Source organism: Alnus glutinosa, chromosome 11 (assembly GCF_958979055.1).
Source record: "Alnus glutinosa chromosome 11, dhAlnGlut1.1, whole genome shotgun sequence".
Lineage (NCBI taxonomy): Eukaryota > Viridiplantae > Streptophyta > Magnoliopsida > Fagales > Betulaceae > Alnus > Alnus glutinosa.
The window spans coordinates 23,591,238-23,612,686 of NC_084896.1; the positions used below are offsets into that span (position 1 = coordinate 23,591,238).

A 21,449-nucleotide genomic window follows, 5' to 3' on the forward strand; every position below is an offset into this window, starting at 1 on the left:
TGAGGGTGGTCATTGGAGTTTCGGTTGGGATGGCCTAACACTCCCATGGTTTTTTGAGAATATCTTTTTAAAGCTATTCTATTTATGCGGAAATAACTGTTCTGGGCTTTTTAAGGGGGAATAATTATTTCTTATTTTGGTGAAATGGTTATTACATTCCTATTAGTAGTCAATCTTATTCTAACAAAATTATTTTTTAGCCATTAAAAAATCTTCTTGCTTGTGACACGTGGCATGATGTGACAACCAAATAATGGAATAACTATTTCACTCCTAGGTCTATTTCTGAATATCAAAAGTGCCCTATGTTTTGGATTAAATTTAAAGTCAAACCTGCCCATATTTGCTTCCTTGTAGGGCTTAGTTGTGTACAATGTAGGTCTCCGCCGACTTAAGATATCTTGTTTATGAGGGATTGCGTGGACCATTTTTGTTATTATTGAATTTCTTTAATAAATTCTTATTTATCCGAAGAAAACAAGTTTGAGTGTATTTGAATGTCTTAGGTTATTCAAAGGATACACAAAGGGATTTTTTCAAGAATGATACGTTACTCGTTAAGAATGAACGCTTCTTCCGCAAGTTGGTAGACCGCTTCATTGCATTACGTTTTACATGATTAATTCTTCATTGTTAGAAACATTGTTATTTGAGAAACCTCCATCCAAACAGAGTCCAAAGAATGCACCGAGGCCATTTTGGCAATTTGATGAGCTGCTAAATTAGCAGTGCGTCTAATGTGTCTAACCTCAGATTCTGCCATCATTGCCAAGTGAGTTCTTGTATCTTCAATGAGAGTGGCTGCTGGTACAGGGAGTTACCTTGTACAATTCCGACACACCCATCAAGAAATCACCCTCTAGCAATACCATGCTAAAACCACACTCACGACAAAAAGTTATTGCCTTCCAAGCTGCCATAGATTCAACCACTGTCGAATCAGTAAGATAAGGAATATCCAATATTAAAAGTCATTTAAAACACGGATCACGTCAACTATAAATGAGTATGATGACAAACACGCACCCCGGCCAAGTCATTTATTTCTTATCTTTTGTTGTTGCGTATGATTCAATCTAAAATGACTTGATTCATGAATCACGATGAAATGTGCATGTATATTATAACAAATGTAAACTGTACTACAAGTTAATGTTATATAGAATTTACAAATTTCACATTAATTATCAATTAATCAATCATCATTACTTAAAATAATGCCCAACGCAAATTCAATTAATGCTCTTCCAATATTTCAAAAGATTAATGTTATTTAAATATATTCCAAAATGCAAGGCATATATATTTTTAATCAGATTTTTGGGGCCCCTTGATCCCTTTTAGCTTCGACATCATACTCATATACGTACATACATACACAATAATATTGAAGGTGTATAACAAAAAATAATATATTGCTTTTTTATTTATATATCCACACCTTTTTATTTATATCCATAAAAAAAAAATTAAAGGGTATACGTCAAAATTAATCAACTCCAAATATTCAATGCAATAACAAACTGTGCCGACCTTTTACGTTATGGGTATGAGCCACATTTGTTCTACATTATTGATTCATATATATATATATATATATATATATATATATATATATATATCAACTGCAAAGTACCTAATTTCAATAGAGTTCATATTTTCTTTTTAGTAGAGATCAATCGAGTTCTTCAAAATACGGAAACTATGAACTAAAATTTTGTTAAAAAAATGGAAAATTTAGTAAATTTTTTTGGTCAAAATATCAACATAACAATCTCATGAAAAAAGAAATGACCTGAGGACTTCACATAATCCTCAATCGATCGATCGATCGATCGATCGATCTTGAATTCTATTGACATTTTTTTTTCTTTTTCTTTTTTCCATTAAATGAAGGAGCTAATTACTTGAAAATCTGTGGACTAACCAAAATTGTCCACGAAATCTTTTTTCTTTCTTATTTACATATAGAAAAGGAGAAAAATGATCACTTGCTCCCTCCAAAGTACTATCACAGGTTGTACAATGTCAATGCCAAATTATCAAAAGTTATAATGTGAGCGATTCATTTTTCGGTCCCTTTTAATTTTTACTTACCGCTAGGGTTTTGTATTATAACTCAAATGACTAACATGTGAAATGTCTCTAGCTTATACTCATGTAAAACTTATAACAAAATGAATTTACCCTCAATTTAAAACATAAAAATTGAAAAAAGGAAAAACAAGAAGAAAAAAAAAAATAACCTGACCCACAACCAGCCTTGGATCGGCGTAACTTAATTTTGTTTTTCTCTCTTTTTTTTTTTAAATTAAAAAATTAAAAATGGGAGTATTTTGATCATTTTGGCATACTCCAATAGGATTTAACCGAAACTACTGAAGGAATATTTAAAAATGACTGAAAAATGAAATACCCACGTTGTAACTTCTAATAAATTGGCAGTGATATTGCAAAACCATGATCTAGCCGGCAAGTGAAGTTTCCTATTAATAAAAAATTGATGGTATAATTAATTTGGCCATGAATATAATGCTGATTATTTCAAGAAATTCATCATATTCATGAGTTCGGTTTTAAGGTCATGCAATTTTGGCCTCCTTTGGCTACCAGCAGGCCGGATGTCCATAATTGTATAATTTCACGAAGAAAGGAAGGAAATTTCCAGTTTTGTTCCATTCAACTCGATCCATGAGAGCATGATCGAGTACCGACAAAGTGTAAGTGAAATCATTGGACCCGCGCGTGCGCCCTTGTCGCCATGACAAGAAAAGGAACGAGCTAGGAAGCATCCTAGAAGCAGCAGAAATTTTTGTACGTTGTGAGCAAAGCTCCAACCTATTTTAACTCTTTAGCTAATTTCAGTCACTACTGTTCCTCTACTTCTTCAATCAAACGCCAAAAACAGAGAAAAAAAAAAAACACTCCCACTTTGGTATCTCTTCCTACGTTGTAGTTCTAAGTAAGTTGGCCGGTCGATTATATATGGCTATTTTGCTGGAGATTGTTGGCGGGCTGCGCCTCTGTGTTTCGACTCTCTGGGATCTGCATGAAATGAGATACTCGGCTGTCTTCGATGATGTAAGTTCTGTTGCGACGGCCATTGTCATGGCCGCTGTGTCGTGCTTCATTGCGACGAGAAGACGATGATTTGAAGCCTTTTGAGCTAGCGCTCATGATCGATCGAGCTTTCATTTTCGGCCTGCTTTTGACTTTTAACTTTGTATATCTTTTTATCGTCGCATGCAATTCATGGTTAATTTCTGATGCTCCTTCCAATATGCTTATGTTGCTTCTGCCATTGTTAGTTAATATCGTTACTAGATATATAGAACTTCTTATATATGCGCTAGCTACATGCATTTTGTTAAAGAGTTTCGCATTGTCAAGGCATACTTAGGTTATGGGCTTTATAAGCTTTGAGCAAACCTCTTCCTTTAATGTGCCTTTTGTGAAAAAGTAAGGCTCAATGAAATTTATCATAGTATCATAACTTCAGGGCAGGCCTTGGATAATATTGTGCATTCCCTCTCGTTGTACACGTGTTTAGACAATAATTTCACACATGAAGGGGCGTGTTAAAAGTTCCACATTGCCAAGGTATACTTAGGTTGTGGGCTTTATAAGTCTTGAGCAAACCTCTTCCTTTAATGTGTATTTTGTGGAAGAGTAAAACTCAATGGACTTTATCACATTTCTACGCGTTTAAGTTTAATTCTGTTCAGAACTTGGTGGAAGAGGTAGGAAAGTTAAAGGTTGTTGTCAACTTTTTGATGACATTGTGTTATAGTTCTCATAGGCCATTGAGGTCCATTTAGGCAATTTTGCTGTTGGAATTATTAGTAATTGGAACAATAAAATTTAAAGAGTTTTTATAAGATTTATCAATTCGAATATGTCTTAAACCGTTTATTCACCTATTCAAACCGGTGGATCTTATAGAAACTATCTCGAAATTCATTTGTTTGAATAGGTCTCAAACCGTTTTAAAAAATCACTAGAGCGTAGGAGCACCCGCGCAAGAGACTCCTCCTCAATTATGTGCCCTCGAAAATTAAGCAACTAGTGAGAAACGGAGGCAACATAGTATTTGGGAAAAGTATAGGTACCCCTTAAATTAGTACTTAATTTGTACGTAATGTTATTTCGAATTAAAGATTGCATCAATGTCCTTTCAATTTATAAAAAATTTGAAAAAAAAAAAAAAAGAAAAAAAAAAAAGGAGGAAAACACCGTTTAGTCCTTAATGAAAAGGAAGAAAAGAAATCGTGGTGACATTGCTGGCTCTTCACTAGACCCATGCACACCACCAATGTGGGTTACAAGACAGACATAAATTTCTGTCCTAACAAGACCTATTGCTTTTTAGAGTAATGCTAAAAGTCTTCATTTTATTCCTCAATCTTGTGTCTCTAAAAAATCGATGTAACTTTAAAATTACAATTTTATCAAAATTTAATTGTACGTAATCTCTCAAAAAATCATTGGTAATTTTAATAACAGTTCGTGCATTACTCCAGTTTCTCCTCCACCCCATCAATGGGAGCGAGGTACATATAACCCACTAATTGGATGGGTTGAGAAGAATTGTCCCAAAAAAAAAAAAAAAAAACTATCTCTATCAGTTTAATCTTAAAGTTGATCACTATTCTTTAAATATATCATTGAGGATAACTTCCAGCAGCATTTAAATTATTTTCATAACAATGCATGTCTAAGGATCTTGCCATGTTAATTAATATATGTACGATGAGGAATTCGTATATAAAGTATTTCTGTATTTTGTTTGAGACATGGGGATAATTCAGGTATGGATTTTGATGTGGTCGTTTTGTGTACAAAAATATCAATAATAAAATGATCACTCGCAATAGTACGAATCCTTGTAGGATAGGGCTATATTGATGGTGTCGAACCTCAAGGACTGCGTAGGTATTGCTATCAAGTTTTTCAAGATTAAATATAACTTAATTAAAAGAAATTTAATTTGATTTTTGTTTTCTAAAAATAAATACATAAAAGTAAAAGACATAAAAATAAAGAGAGTTGTGATGAGAGAAAGAATAGGGGATTGATTTCACCACTCACTGCATAACAATGGTCAATCATAAATTAACAAGGGAAATTCATACTATACATGATATATGGCCCGTCTCACTTGAGTAGTCAAGATATTACCTCTAAAGAATAAGTATAATCCATCTCCGGTTAGCACGGACCGTCCATCTAACCATTAAGATGTGGTACGACCCGTCTTCCCTATGTATGAATTTGCTACGTCTTTAATAGGATACACACAATCAATGAAATAGAATAACCCATCTTCGATTGGTACGAACTGTCTACCTAAATTACACTAAACTAGGTTGTAGTACAATCTGTCTTCCCTAGGCATGGTTTATCTAATCCTCTTAATCATATGTCAATTAAAACCGTTATATAACAATCATTCACATAATCACAGAAAATACTTTCTAAGACAAGATAAGAAATTCATAATGATTGAATATAAACATTAAGATCAATTTTCACAGTTATACAACCATCATGCATATAGAAAATATCAAATTAACATACAATTAAACCATTGTTACTTGGAAAGGGCTACATCAACACCCTAATAGGAATTTAGCTACTCATCGTGGTGCTGGGATGGCTCCCTGCCATATTCTTCTCATCTTCAACTTGTCAAGCCTCCAAGAAGAGTTTTCTGTCTAAAGTTAAGCACAAACACACTTTCTCTTGAAGCTTAAGGGCCTATTTATAGAGACTAGGAGAGGCATAAAAGACCAAGGAATTCAAGAAAAATCAGAACTTAGTCTCTTAGTCTAAGTAAGAGATTGAAACTTCAATCCAAGTAGGAAAATAATTTCAAATTTGTCCAAATTTGCGGTCTTTTATTGCGGAACGATTTTAACATAGTAAACATTTGAATTAGGGAAAAACTATTTCTGACATATTTGTTGAATTTTTTATTAGCTTTCCAACGCCACCAATTAATTGCAATCTGATATCTGAACCAAAAGTTATGAGCAAAACACTAAAACATGTGCAAAATCCAAATTTGAATCCAATCTGATTTTAACTCTTATTGAAGAAATTCCGATTTAATCATTTCATTGATTTGAAACTTAACCGCATTATATAAGTTTTTTATTATGATTGGTTAAGCTTATCAAAATTTTCTAGGTCTTCTCAAAGTGTACTTCAAGTCCAAAATCAATAGAATTATTGCATCTTTATTTAAAATATGAAAACAATAAAAACAACACAAAATCAAACAAATAACAATGATAAGGAATTAACATATGCAAGTTAAGGAACTTGAATGTGCAACATTCGACGCTTATCAGATTCGAACATCGATGGTTGCTTGAGGAACATCTTTTGTCAACCTAAAGCTTAGAGTGGCGGAGGAGTTGGTTTCAGGGTGTTGTACAGTTACACTGTAGTCTCCATGAAACAACAAAGCGTCGACGAATCCTGTGTCATCTGCTGTGACTTCCATGGTCACAGATTCCCACTCCCCAAGCAGCTTATCCACAACATCTCCAGCCGGAGTATTTTTCCAGTTTGTATCTGCTAGGGACATGTTCTTGAAACCGGCTATTTCTGGTCCTGAAAACATGACGATCCCTTGAACAGCAGGATGACAATAACCCTCCCTTAGTATTTCCTCCAAGTACTGAGCCTGTCCAGAAACCATTGCATGCATATCAGCATTATTGACCTTTTTACTTAAATTTGTTGGTTTGAAACCAAATTAGTTAGTACATAATTCTTGTTATATAGTTTGTTAGAATAATTTCCTTAAGCCAAATACTACCAAATTGCACATGCAAAAGATCGAGAAAGAAGAAAAATTTAGGTAATGGAGCCTATCGGGAGTTGCAGAGGTGAAAAGATAGAAATGACTTAACAAATACCTTCTAAAAGGCTTTTAGAGGGATACGCAATCGTCAACTCAAAATTTAAGAAGTGCGCGTGTGAAAATCTCCAAAAGTTGCAGATGCATTTAAGAAGAGTAACAGTCGAAAAATTCAGAGGTCAGCACCGATCTCAATGATTATTAAATTAAAAAAAAAAAAATTTGTTGTACAACTAACCACGTTAAACTGTTCTAACATATGGAAAAGTTGCAAGAAAAGCTATTAGTGGATAGATATGGAAAAGTTGGAACTAGGTTTGTGATCGAAGTATATATACCTGATTGGGGCCATCGGCAGCATTGACTTCGGTAAGCCATATGGGCAGTCCTGTGGAACCTAGAATGTCTAAAGAAGATCTCATGTAAGCTAGGTTCGGCTGGCCAGACCCAAAACGGCCTTGCAAACCTATACCTGCTATGATGCCTTCATTCCCTGGATATTGCAGAATCTCCTGGAGTTTTTCCCTGTAGTTAACTGCGCTTGCTTTCTCATCACAACTATATTCAATGGTATTATACTCGTTCATGAACATAATTGTGTTTGGGTCCAGTTTCTGAGCTGTGGAAAAGAATTCTGAAGAAGCATTTTCTCCAAGCTTATCCTCAAAGAAGCTGAAATGAAGATTCTCATTGACTACATCCCAAGCAATCAGCTGCCCTCTGTATCTTGATACCACTGAGTTTATTCTCTTTGCTGCAGCTTTTCGTAAATGCTCAGGAGAAAGAGATTTGACCCAATCAGGCTGGTACTTGGGATCGTCCCAAAAGATGTTGTGACCTCTGACAGAAATACCATGTTGTTTGGCAAATTTTAGCATGGCATCTGAGACAGTGTAGTTTTCTCGGCCTCGTATTTTCTCCGTGCTATACCATTTCATCTCATTGGTGAAAGTGGTAACCTTAAATCTCGAAGCAAACCAGGTTTGATAATCGGTGTATTTGAGGATGTTGTGGTTCATGCCACACCCAAAAGGGAAATCCGACTTCAGTTGCTTGATGGAGACTACAGCACCTTGCATTGCAGTTTTGTTTGCAGTAGTAGTTATCTGGAAACTCATCTTGCTCTTACGTACCTGCAAGATTTAAATTAAATCAGAACTTTGAATATGCATGATAATGAAGTTCTAAAATTGCTATTTGGATTGCTTCTATGTATATCATTTTGATTTTAATTATATTTTTGCATTTAGATTATGTTTGGTATGCAGAAATAGACTCATGAATATAATATATAGTTAAAGACGTGCTGTATATCATTTCATGGTCCTTTTCCTATCTTTCTACTTCTCAAAATCACAATTGGATTGTGATGCGACATTCACTCTGCCAAAGCTACTTAATAGGTAATGACTGAATACATATCCTTATTTCATTTTGGGGACCAAATCTTTAAGCGAGAGAAGCTGTACGTAGAAGCTGTTCCTTGGTTAAAGATAAATTATCACTTGATTCAGAAGCTTAAAGTTAATGAAAAACATTAACATTAATAAATTTAATCACTTTGACCAGTTTTCTAACACCCAATTCAAACTCAAAGCCTCCGGCCTAGATCATCTATACACAATTACAAGGTTCGGTTAAATATTGATTACCTTGTCGATGCTTTGTTCTTGGTGGGATCTCCATTGCTTCTTAGTGAATGGTTGTAATGATACACTGTCTATCCATATTTCAACTTTTGTGTTTTGGGTCTACATATATGGATGAAAATGAAAATCAAACATACGCATATTCAGTCCCAGAGAAAGCTTAGCAAAATTGGGCATTCTAACAAAAGGAGGAGACCAAATAATTCACCTGGAAACCAATCTCTACAGGGCTTGAGAAATTTGCAACTATGCCACCTTTCAGGAGAGACCAACACCCCTGCTCAGCTATGACTTTACCACCATGTACCAGTTCACCATCAGTAGTTCTAAAGACTACAGAAACTGTCTCTCCTCCTTCACTGATTTTAACCCAAGCTGAAAAGTTTTCAACTTCATTTGATTAAATTCTTGTAAAAAGGCCTGAAAATTACATAGATTTCAGCAATTGACTACTGGTGAGCTTGTAACTATTTTTTTTCTTCTTCTTATACTACCATACTTTGCTTTCTTTTCCTTAATTTAGTGCACTTACTGTATATATAAAGACTTCCACTGCATTTGATAAAGAAGAGTTGTAGATAAAATTTATCTTATTCTGTCCTTTATTTTCTTTCATGAACTTAACACAATTTAAATATATTTACCAGAAAAGCTATACAGATTTCCTTTCTCAAGTTGAACCTTCTGTGACAAACTGTCTAATGGGTGTGTTGTGTTGTGTACCACAATGAATCTGTTGCCTGCCTTGGAAACACCTTCTTCAACTTCTCCTAGTCTGTCTGCGGTCCACCCCTCTAAGCTAGAATTAAAATCTGGATTGACTATTATCCCTCCTCCATATTGAGCTCTCTGGGGCTCTACCAAGCACTGCTTAATCAACATTTTGGCAAAGAGTAATACTATTTAGTAGACTGTTATATAACTGTCATACGACTTGATAATGTGGCAGTAAAACTCAATTATTGGATCAGCTGTCATTCAATGATTTGACAGTAATTCTATTAGTAGACTGTTATACAACTGTCATACAAATGAGATGACATAACATTAAAAATCAGCTCTTTTTTTTTTTTTCTTAACAATTTTTGTTCTAATAACTAATTTTTAATGCCACATTGACATCGAGTTGTATCTCTAGAAATGCTTTTGTATACATAGCGAATGTGTGCATGCATGATGTACACACCACTAGCTCTATCCTCTCATTAACACAAGAAAAAAATAAAAAGAAACTCCATTCCAATATACATACACTTTACCACTTTGGCTTGAAACTCGGAAATTTTGGTGATATATATATATGGTGAAATAGGTGGATCAAAAGCCCATATATAGCATTGGAAAATGAGAAAATATATACAACAAAAAAAATTCTCATATATTGTCATGTGTTAGAAATTAAACTTTTGCCTTCCTTTTATATAAAGATCAAATGAAAAGAACTTGGGGGGATATAATATATTTTTGTGGATTAGGAGGATGTTTTTAATTTGAGGTTGCAGAAGCTTGGGAATAGAAGTATGAAAGTTGTATTGTGTAGACTAAGCTTGAGTGCTGCAGTTTATCATCTTTTTGGAAACAAAGAAATGATATCAGGCCAAGGGAAAGTTTCCAAGAAAAAGAGAGAATTTGATGATTTGCAGTAGTTGGTGTATTTCTGACAGAATATATACTAGCTTGTATAGTTTTTTGTCCTTACAATTGGTATAGAGGAAAGCAATTGAATGGTTTTAGTAGAGTTTTGTTGTATTGGAGGGATTAAATTAGAATTATAACAGTTCTAGAACAAACGAAAACTTTCAGTATCATTAAGGACAAAATTTCTTGCCTTTGTTGTGGCAGAGTAATCGTAGGAGAAAGCATTGATGCTATTCCCTGCATTATGAGTTGAAAGGAAAGTATTAGGAAACCATGCCATTTCTTGAATGTTTTCAATGATAATTATGATGTCGAGAGAGAGAGAGAGAGAGAGAGGGGGACCTGAAAATAGCAAAATGGTTGAAAGGCAAAAGATGAAAGTGTCGGTGAAAATCTTCATCTCTTCACGAGAGAAACGTAGCTTTACCTGCATTCACAAAACAGCAAGAGATAATACATATATATATATATATACAGCCAAAAACAGCACTGTATGTATTATCACATCCTGAGTCCCTGACAACCTTATATCGGAATTCCATGTTGTCCCGTGAATCGTGGTCAGTGTCATATATATAAAGATGTCGATACTAGATAGTGGTGTATTTATTATGAGTACAAATTGTCAAAATGAAAAATGAAAAATGGTGCCAGAGATATAGCTAGAAGAACTCTTGAATAGAGAATAATTTTGTGATTTCTTCCATTAATTAATGAATCATTTCCCCTAATTAGTGTTCTTTAATTTTCTGGTGGCACTCCAATTAATTATATATGATATGAGATGAGGAAATATTTAAGGACCCTGCGTGTGGCAGAGGCAGGGTGTAACTCATGCATACTCCACCCCGGCCGCTATCCTGGGCAACACAAAGATGAGAGATCAGAAATGTACGTAGCTAGGCATGCATGCTACATTTTTTTTCTTTTTTTTAATTATTATTTTTTACGATACTCACTTACCTACTCTATGGAAAAAGCTATTTTATATTGTAAATTTATCAACAGAATAAGAGCAAAATGTAGACATTTAAACTTTATCATGTGGACGTGAGTTATAGGCCGAATCACATAAAATTATGTCTCTATTTTATTATTTCACATTTTTCCTTTAATTTCTTTGATGATTATGAGTTCTTTCGGTGTGTGGATCACAAGGCAAAAAGTCCATATTGATCAAGGTGTTCAGTAAATGAGGTATTCTTAACATGTCTCTTTTTTTACATAATTATAATTTATAACCAAAATAATATTTCAAAAAAAAAAAAAAAAAAAAAAAAAAAACTTCAAGTGTTATTGGGCTAATAGCCATCTTCTTAAAAGACAGATAAAAGAGAGGGGGATTCATGATCACAAGGGTTCACGCGCGTTGAGTCGTTTCTTTGCTCTCATTAGCAATATTTCTTTTGAGCCGTGAGGTTCATACATCCAACAATTTCTATTTATAAAGCTGCTTCCCCCCTCCATGCCCCATCTTTAAATAGCGTTAAATCGGCATTTATCCTAAAACCTTAAGCTAATAAGAAGAGATAAATTTAATCACTTAATCAATACATGTGCTCAAATTACCTTTTAATAGGTGAGATCCAACCCGTGAAATATTTAATTGAAATAAGATAAATGACAGAGTCAAGGTTCGAACTCAAGACCTTTAACTCTGATACCACGTTTAAATCACCATTAATCCTAAAATTTAATCATTTCACCGATTCTTTAACAAAAATGAAGCCCTCAAATCCAACCTCATATCACTAAACGGGCATCCTCATGAACATATATATATATATATGGTGTGTTCTCATAAAGTATTTGGTTTAATATTTGGAATAAATGTAATAATTTTGGGCATTACTACCACGCTCACCACGTGTTTCATCGGATTCGGGTTTGACCAATCCGATTCCATGATCAAGTCCACCAAGTTTCAGGCCAATTCGGCCCAATCAGCGACCTACTTCGATCAAGGTTAATAACCCAGTTTCCTGTGATCCATAAACTAGATCATTGGCGATCAACAGCTCAGCGTGGCCCGGCCCATCACTGGACTTCCACGACTAGCTTGCCAGTAACCCGCTCGCTGTTCTCCACATTTCCTTCGACCGCCGTTCCTCAGCCATCAGTGCTGGCACCACCTTGATCCATATTTGGCAACCACTGTCGTCACCGATTTCGACCGTTGTTCTTTGGTATTTCTCCAGCCACCATTCTCTAGCCGTCATCGTGAGCCCCACCAGCTCCAACGGACCTCCCTGCTGTCATCGCCTCCAGCAGTCTCACCACCGTATTATTGCCGTCGTCTCCCTGCTATCACAACCGTCACCTTTCAGTCGCCCTCTTCCTACTTTCTTCACCAGCTGTCATTCATCGTCGTCTCACGGTTCTATTCACCTTCGTGTATGCCGTCTCTCTGCCACTACTGATTCCCTTCCAGCCGAGCTCACAGTCAAATTTTCCTTTGAGTTTCAATTCATGGATCCGAGCTCAATGTATCTCCCAAAATTGATGTGGCATTTAAAATCAATATTAGATCATAATTTAATAGTGATTTATCACATATCCAATCCAATATCCAATGATAATTTTAAAAATCATATCAATTTTTGGGATACGGGCCTTTACATTTAGCATTACTCTTCACAAAAAGGACGTGAAATTTGATTTCCCACTTGTGAAAAAGCTGTGAATGTTAGAAATGCTCGATTAAATTGTGGATTAAGTATTCCTCTTTCAGGAAACAGCTGGCTTACAATTTCCAGCCAAGTGGCCATACTTAGAGTACTTTCAATGGCTTATGTATATTTCAATCTAGAATAGTTAATCAAAATCTATTTTATCTAGTTTAGCGAATGAGTTTTAAAATATACCATACATCCGATTATTTATTTTCAACTCTATATTAATTTTTTTTTTATTTTTCATTATAGTATTTTTTTTTCACATGGGTCCCGCTTGATAACTCCATTACTTTACATACTTTCCCTTAGATCTCCACTGTAAAGGAAGAACGTGGAGTCGTGGAGGGAAAAGAATAATAATAATAAAAAATAAAAAAATAAAAAAGAAAAAGCGGAAAATATGGAGATAAAGAATAAAAAAATGAATAAATAAGATAAGTGAATAGTATAACTCTACTTGTAGAGTTGCACAATTTATAGAATTAAGAAAAATCTATTCTAGAGTTGGAATACATAAGCCGATTGAGTCTCTTTTTAACACTTTTGTTATTTATTATACCTTAAAGTTGCAAATAAATAATCCATTGAGAATGCTCTAAGGCCACAATATGCATCATTATCCGAGAATTGATAGAGAGGGGACGTTTAACCATCCCCTCTCCTCTCCCCCATTTTAATATAAAAAAAATCAATTTCAATAAATAAAAAAAATACAACAGAAAAGCGTATTTTTGTTTTTAAAATTGATTTTTTTATATTAAAAGGAGGAGAGGGGACGGCTATCAATTCTCCCATTATCCAAATTTAAGTAGTTTTTTTTCTTTTTTTTTTTTTCTTTTTTTTTCTTTTTAACGAGGAACCCTTTTGAGGTAAGACCACTTCATATATCCAACCCTATCAAGCAAACTTCAAATACATATAAAGCGCCCTCTCACTCGGATATGGTAATATGCCTATTCAAATTTTAACACATGCCTCTTCAAATTTTGATTGTGAACTTTCAATGGGAGAATGTCCACAACAACCTCTTGCTTGAGGTTGCTTAACTTGCTACAGAAGGTCGCATGCATCCAGATCATGTAACTATATATGAAATAGACATAAAAACCAGCCGCTATAAGCTTTATGAGCTGCATATGGATTAGCCACGGACCAAGAAGAGGTTGGTTGGTATCTTAATCTCACCCAAAATGATCAAATCTTAACCGACCAAAGCGATTTGTGTGAAAGCACTATTTGGGTGGTGAAAAGATATATGGTTCCATGTTTCACCATTGAACCTGCCCCCTCCTAGGCTCCAACTGCTGTGACTATGTCCAACAACTCTCCAAGTCCTCCTTAATCCCTTTACATTTGATTCTCCGGCCATCACTCCGATATCGGCACATTTTAACAGCTCCAGCGGCAATTTTTTAGACCGTGTTTAAGAGATATAAGGGAGATAAATACTTTGAGGGAGAGAGACTCGTGGACTCTTATGCATGTTCGACTTGTTAGGAATTAATGGCGAAGGGATTCTATTAATCATATTGAAGGGAAATGATTGTTGGGGGATGAAAAACCGACCCCCAACAGGCCATTTTTGTTAAAAAAAATTGGATTTTAATAAAAAAAAGTGTCCTTTGATGTGATATCAAAGGACACTTTTTTATTAAATTTCATTTTTTTAATCAAAAGAGCATGCAAGGGGACGGTTTCTCATCCCCTGCATATCAGCTCTCCATATTAAAAGAGCATGTGAGATGCAGAGTCTAAAAGGACACATGGCAACTTATTATACTCGCTTGGAGGAAATTTGAAAGAAATCTTTGTCCTTACTCAATCAATTAATGTGAAAACAGATAATATTCAAACACACCATTGTTGCAGTTGTTGTATTGTAAAACAAAAGAGTACGGTTACACTTCACATTCACTTTATCAAAACACTAGCTTCACTCTGTTGATGTAGCATGAGTTGAATGGAAATAAATATTTTTTTTTTTTAAGTGGTCATTCAACTCATATCACGTCAGCCGATGTAACATGGGTGTAATAAAATCGGTGTGAATAATAGATTTATTAAAAAAAATAAAAATAAATAAATAAATAGAAAGCTAAGTGGAGAGAGACCCACCATCTTGCTACATCTTGCTATGCCTGTAGGTACCCCTTCTCCTCCAGGTAAGAAAACACTTTTTCAGCCATTTCACTTGGGGAAGCACCGCCTTCAATTTTATATTCTAATACTATCTGAGGAACAAAACATTTCCATCTCAATTTCAGCTAAAGCAACAACAACAAAAACTGATAGATAAAAGGGCCAAACGTTAGAAATAGCAACACTTCTTTCAGAAAGTATTTTAAACACTTGTTATTGTTGCAGTTATTGTGTTCTTTTATTATTATTAAAGATAAACAAGCATCAGTGGCTGCAGTTGCACATACAATCAGCTAAAATGTCCCAGCACAAGTTTTGTTTCACTCGGCAGTACATGCCTATAGACAAATCAAGCAAATGCACCTGACATAGAGTAATTGGGGGAGCCACTTCAAGGGACAAGTAGATTAAATTCTAAAAATTTATTTATCATGTTACTGTTTCATTGATTCGACCATTTTAGAATTCTAAAGTATTTCCTAAAAGGAGCTTCACAAGCAATTTTATTTGAGTTGCTTCAAAAATCATTATTACTCTTAAGTTGCTTCAAAAATCAGAAGTAACTCCTGTGAGAGATGCATTCAAGCGTTTGTATTTTTACATCTCTTCATGTTTAAGCTTATCAAATGTATTCTGCTTTCTCGAGAAAATATACATACCTCGCAATTCAATGGGGGCTCATATGGATCATCAATACCAGTAAAGCCTGCAAATTTCCAAATTGATATTAAATTTTAACAATTAAAAACAGAATAAAACTGGCCACCATGCTATGGCCATTTGACTACAAATCCATGTAAAAATGAAGAGCATATGCATCATTGTACAATTACATTATTTTTTACACTAGAGCCATTTTTGAAATATAAGTTGAGACACTGATTATCTACTCCACTTTAGGCTGGGTCAACGCTCTTTTAACATATTTAAAGGTTGCCACAGTACAGTTTTCAGTCGCATAGTTCACTCAACTATATATCCTCTCAGGCCTAAATGACTGCTAAAGTGTTTCGTGTTTGGGGATTCATCCCATTGACCATTAGCTTCCTATTACCCACAAGCCTATACCATATGAAGTGTGAGGGTCCATAGAACAGGCCCAAGTGAGAGGCAAAGATCTTCGTCTTCCCCTCATTGTGAGTAGAGCACCAGATAGCTGGGGCCTGGTAACATAAGAAATTCCAAAACTCTTCAGTTTGTAAACTTACCAGGATTCATGAATAATACTGTCACGTGAATGGCAGAAACGACTAAGAATAATAAGAATAAGAACATTATCAGGATTTTCACAAACTATTTTGCATGCATCTGGTATCAATATTCCCCGCGTTTATTTTAGTATATAAATTGACAACTTGACTTTTCAACTGGTCTCTCTCAATCTCTACCAAACACCCAAACTAACTCTCTCTAACTTTCAACTTAAGAGCCAAAAATAGAAAACAAATATAATGTGAGATTTTTGCATACGCGTCTCTCTTTTCTCTTCTAATTTTTCTATCCTCTTTTCTCGCCTTTTGCTTTCCTATTTCTTTCTCCCCTCTTTTCTCAACCACCTTATCTGTAAACAAAAGACAGAGAACTGTGCAGAGCATGTTGTGGATGGCTAGTTCATAATTTAGATCAAAAATAATTTACCTATAAAAGCTATAATTAAGCAAAATTTAGCTCAATCTCGAGAGGCTAAAAATTAAAATTTCAAGAAATAAATTTGGAAGTATCATGCAGACCATCAAAATGCAAAAGCAGTTAATTAGCCAAAATTAGAATGTTATTTTACAGTTACCTTTGATCTTTCCTGCACGAGCAAGCTTATATAGGCCCTTTGGGTCTCTTGCCTCACAAACTTGGAGTGGCACATCCATGAAAACCTGTTATATCAAGCATTTTGAGTGTGATTGAAAACAGTGGAGCCATTTTCTTTCTGACTTTGTAATCATTTTCCAGGGTTCATTTCCCGGCAAATAATTCGAATAAAACTTCTGGATCACAGTTCAAAAGCAGTCATGAACTCAAGAATCAACAACCTCAATAAAATCCCCCTCTGGTAATAGTGCACGACATGCATCCCGATCCCTTTTGTAGGGAGAAATCAAACTAGCAATGCATATAACTCCAGCATCTGCAAACAGCTTTGCTACCTCACCTAAAAGATATAGAAAGTGAAAAAAAAAATTAATTGAGAAAATTCATAAGCCACATTTGATAGGTACCATTCGCCTGAATAACTTATCAACTATAAACATTCTAAATGCTACAACTTAGCAGCATGACAAATTAATTATTTGAGGAACTGAAAGAAGAGCCACTAGAGTCTAGAGCAACACTTACCAATCCTCCGTATGTTCTCTGCACGATCTTCTGCTTTAAAACCAAGGTCATGATTCAGGCCATGCCTCACATTGTCCCCATCAAGAACATAAGACAGCTTACCCCTCCGATGCAAGCTCTGACTCAAAGCACATGCCACAGAGCTCTTCCCTACAAGATAAATGGTAGAAGATAAAAAAGGAAATATTTATGTTAAATAGATCTCATATAACACATACTTTCGACACAACATAGTGAAGTGCCACTAAGAATCCAAACAAGTCTCATAGTCTGACTCATAAACTAAACTCAGCAGAGCGCGCTCTGAAAGTGAAAAGTCACATTTTTAAAATTCAAAAACTTTTCCCCTTAGGCCTAGAATCAAGCTCACCAATGAACCAATCTTACTGTCCGACTGAGTTAAGTTAAGAAAAAAGAATGAAAAAGTTGTTAACATTTGCAAGGTTAAAATATACCAACTCAAAGTAGATTTAATCTCCTTTTTAATAGACTGATCATGGACTAAGCTTATTTCAGATAAAAAGAAGAGTGAGTATTTCACTAATCGACCAAACAGACTACAGAAATATGCTCCTAGGTTCAATTGTGTTTAAGGTGCTTTTCATTCATAGAAGAAACCAAGTCTATATCTCTTAAAAACTGAGTAGCATCAACTGCTTTCTTAAGACTTCATCAACCAAATGATGTTCTTTATTCCTTAAAATTGCTTCTTAGATTACTATAAACTCTGTCACACTATGTCAATACCATGTTATTCCGTTTTCGAGAACCACCATTTGTCTCAATGTGATATTTGGGCCGTAGGAACATCGTTACCTCATTTTATTAACTCTCATTGACGAAAATCATCTCCTCGAGACAAATTCTAATAGAAATTTTTGTACATTTGGTTTTTAGCTGCTCACACATTGTAATTCCAAAATCCCATGATACTGAGTCCTACCATATTGAGAATATGTGAAACATTATTTGTGGAAATGATAGCATAGCTGATACGCCCTGAATATGAAAATCATATCACATTTTGCAAATTCGAAAGGGAAAATTTTTTATCCAAAATTAATAGAGTTACCCAATGAGAAGGATCTGACCAAGTGCCATTTGAAATTAAAAGATTTGCCATATGCAACCCTATTTCTTCATAAATATAACAAACTTGATCTGAGATGATAGAAAAAGACCACAAACCCTATAAACCCAGACATAAAAAAAATCTCAATTAAAGAAAAATTGTAGGAGGAATTACTGGTATCTGAAAACGGGGAAAGATTCGTATATCTACAACCCTCATCAGTTATATGGCGGGCTTTATCCTTGGGTATAACTTGGTGAGTAGGCTAAAACAACATTAGATGAATTCAAACAAAAACGCCAAGACTAAGAGGTACATAAATCACTTTTAGCATAAACAAAATATCCAACATTAGTCAATGAAAATTACAACATCAAACCTGAACTGCTGAGACCCGTGATCCATATTACGCATCCTTTCTGTTTGAGTAAGTTCTGCCTGTCAACTTTTCCAAGTGAACATTCATGCCACTTGATGTTTGTTGAGCTCCCAATGGTAGATAACTGGCTAAAGTTTCTCCCTAATAAGAAAACATATCAGAAACCTAGACGATACAATCCAAAACTACCTTCTACATACATGGGCACATTACAATTCAATTCACAGTGAACAAATTCACATCTTTTCCTTTCCGTTCTTGAATTCTTTGACTTTCTCAACAACCCAACATGCCATAAAAGCAAATTCATTGCCTCGTACATTTCCCACATCCGAAAAAAAACCCAAATAAAAAAATAAAAACCACATTTTCTTTGTCCCAAGATATTTGCAGAAGTTAGAAATTACAAGAATTACCTGCGTGCCCATTCGTCGACTTTTCATTCGAATCGTCCACCTTCCCGTTCAATCTCACCCTCCTCGACCCCTCCACCGCCTTGATCCGCAAAGAGCCCCTAGATCTCAAATTAATTACGGAACCGCCACCGCGTGCGCTCGCGAAGACGAACCCTAGCTTCGGCGACGACGAGGATTCGAGCCCGGTCGCCGTAATAAGCCTTGGCGGTGGTTTCCCTCCAATACTAATCATATCTCATACAATAAAATACAATTGTTAATAATAAAATAAGCACACTTATATGCATATATGGAGACCCATTTTGGGTGGTGGAAGAGATTTGGGAAATTTTAATGGTGGTGAGGGTGTTCAGGATTGTGCTTAATCGGGTAAATGTGACCGTTGGGTTTTGAAATGTGCAAGAACTGAATTTTATGTATATAAAGGGGGTTGGGAGCAAAGAAGATCTTCAGAGGCATGGTTCCATTAATGGCCTAATTCATGTTCCCAGTTCCCACGTGTTCTCCATTTATTGCGTGTAGAACCATGTCGGCAAATCTTTTTTCTTTTTTTTTTCTTTTTTTCTTTTTTTTTTTAAAAAAAAATTAAAGCAATCCTTTTTTTTTCTTTTTCTTTCAAGTACACAAAAAAGAAGCTAATGAGATAATAGGCATTTTGGGTCTTGAAATTGTAATTTTTATTTCTACTAAATACAAAAGGACATTATCTATAATTGAACACTATTATTTATATCACACTTGTTAATTATTTTGCCATCAAATTTTCATCACATGTATTATTTAGCTTCCTACGTCATCTATTTATAATTGATAAAGGGAAAAAAAAAATATCGAAAAATTGTTATCCTCATATGAGGTAACACTAAAAATACATCGTTTTAGTTAATTTAATTAAATATATATATATATAATATAAAGGGGTATGTGGACGAGGTTAATATATCTGTATACGCATACCATAAAATCGCTATTTACATCTGCATCTACAAGGATCTCTGAAATGATGAAAGAGGTCCTCTAATCTTGAGTGATTTTTGGGTGTTGGAGGGAAAGAACCATGATCAAGGAGTCGCCTTCCAAAATGAAATTTTTTAAGCCAAGAGAGACTACCAATAGGGTTGCTATAGCTTCACCGCTGGAGGGATCACAGGGAAGACTAATGAAAGAGTAATGCTATAAACTACATTTTTCTCATAATGATGACATGGCAATCCAACCAATCCTTAGATTTTTTTATTTTTTTATTTTTATTTTATTTTTATTTTTTTTAACATTGACTGAGCCAAAAGTTGATTGGGACTACCACGTTAGAATTATCGAATAAAAATGTAGTTTCTAGCATTACTCTTTACAAAAAAAGAAATGTTACATACCACACAAATATGCCACAAAGTTGACGTTACAAGGTCTAGTAGCCATTGAATATTTTTTCAAAACAATAATAATTGATCCAATGTATACTAAACCTTGCCATGTCAGATATGTGAGATATTTGTGTAGATGTAGTATTTCTCTTATGAAAATGAGTTTCACATAGATTATCATGTGACAATCCATATTTTACTAGTTGAAATGGTAAATGCCACGTGAATTGCCAAGTTAGTTTGTGAACGTGATAAGTACCATATAGACTGACATATAGCAAATCACATTTTAGTAACTGATGCGATAAGTATTACGTGAAATGACATGTCAATTTATAAAGAACTTATAATAAAATGGTAATGCTACTCTTCACACCGTCTAACATAATGTGTTTTATAGCATTACTTTAACGTAAAAGCTCACTCAACACTATAACACCTATTTCAAAGATCAACCAAGTAACATGGTTACTTTAACTTACTTGGTTTAGGATGAGAATCCTTTAGAATTCTTAGAATATTTTACTAATGACATTTTCTCGGATTTTAATTATTACTTTTAAATAAAATAGTTGTCGTTTTATCATATAGACTTGCTACTTCTTCGACTCCTATCCAACTCTCATCCAACTTTATTTCAAGAAACTTGTTACTTCGATCTCTAATTCGTGTCCAACTCTCAAACAACATTTTTTTCAAACCAACTATTTAATCTATTTTTTTACATGGGGGTTTTACATATCCAGTTGTTGATTTTAGAAAAAGTTGAATAGAAGTTGGACAGGAGTTGATGAATATCGTAACAAATTTACAAAATCTTGATCCAATTGGGATATAAATTGATAAATTCTTTTATCTACAAGAAATGGTGGATGATAACTATTTTCTCTTCTCCCATTTTTTCTCCTCTTTGGGTTT

General features: G+C 34.6%; 2 protein-coding genes across 4 annotated transcripts; both read right to left on the reverse strand.

Moving 5' to 3' along the window:
• Nucleotides 1-6,219: 6,219 nt before the first annotated feature.
• On the reverse strand, nt 6,220-10,581 carry LOC133882155 (endo-1,4-beta-xylanase 5-like). Of its 2 annotated transcripts, XM_062321264.1 has the most exons (7): nt 10,498-10,581; nt 10,346-10,392; nt 9,162-9,384; nt 8,726-8,892; nt 8,521-8,619; nt 7,207-8,001; nt 6,220-6,691 (listed from the first exon to the last, which is right to left on the reverse strand). In XM_062321264.1, exons 1-7 carry the CDS (start codon nt 10,553-10,555, stop codon nt 6,350-6,352), a joined length of 1,731 nt encoding a protein of 576 aa, XP_062177248.1. In that variant the 5' UTR covers nt 10,556-10,581; the 3' UTR covers nt 6,220-6,349. The 2 variants fall into 2 exon arrangements, with proteins under 2 accessions (XP_062177248.1, XP_062177249.1); XM_062321265.1 differs by lacking the exon at nt 8,521-8,619.
• Nucleotides 10,582-14,677: 4,096 nt separating this feature from the next.
• Nucleotides 14,678-19,633, reverse strand: LOC133881925 (adenylyl-sulfate kinase 3-like). Of its 2 annotated transcripts, XM_062320999.1 has the most exons (7): nt 19,168-19,633; nt 18,752-18,892; nt 17,301-17,450; nt 16,997-17,115; nt 16,756-16,840; nt 15,629-15,675; nt 14,678-15,061 (listed from the first exon to the last, which is right to left on the reverse strand). In XM_062320999.1, exons 1-7 carry the CDS (start codon nt 19,397-19,399, stop codon nt 14,963-14,965), a joined length of 873 nt encoding a protein of 290 aa, XP_062176983.1. In that variant the 5' UTR covers nt 19,400-19,633; the 3' UTR covers nt 14,678-14,962. The 2 variants fall into 2 exon arrangements, with proteins under 2 accessions (XP_062176983.1, XP_062176984.1); XM_062321000.1 differs by lacking the exons at nt 14,678-15,061; nt 15,629-15,675 and adding an exon at nt 15,814-16,132.
• Between the last annotated feature and the right edge of the window lie 1,816 nt (nt 19,634-21,449).

Bases quoted from the DNA above. Each gene is read 5' to 3' on its own strand.
- LOC133882155 (XM_062321264.1), bottom strand. From the start codon at position 10,555: ATGAAGATTTTCACCGACACTTTCATCTTTTGCCTTTCAACCATTTTG. The intron at 8,893-9,161 runs GTAAATATATTT...AAAACTTTTCAG, and splicing joins AAATCTGTATAGCTTTTCTG to CTTGGGTTAAAATCAGTGAA. The intron at 8,620-8,725 runs GTGAATTATTTG...CCATATATGTAG, and splicing joins CTGTAGAGATTGGTTTCCAG to ACCCAAAACACAAAAGTTGA.
- LOC133881925 (XM_062320999.1), bottom strand. From the start codon at position 19,399: ATGATTAGTATTGGAGGGAAACCACCGCCAAGGCTTATTACGGCGACC. The intron at 17,451-18,751 runs GTTTGATGTTGT...TTTATCTTGTAG, and splicing joins CACGGGTCTCAGCAGTTCAG to GGAAGAGCTCTGTGGCATGT. The intron at 17,116-17,300 runs GTAAGTGTTGCT...TATATCTTTTAG, and splicing joins AGAGAACATACGGAGGATTG to GTGAGGTAGCAAAGCTGTTT.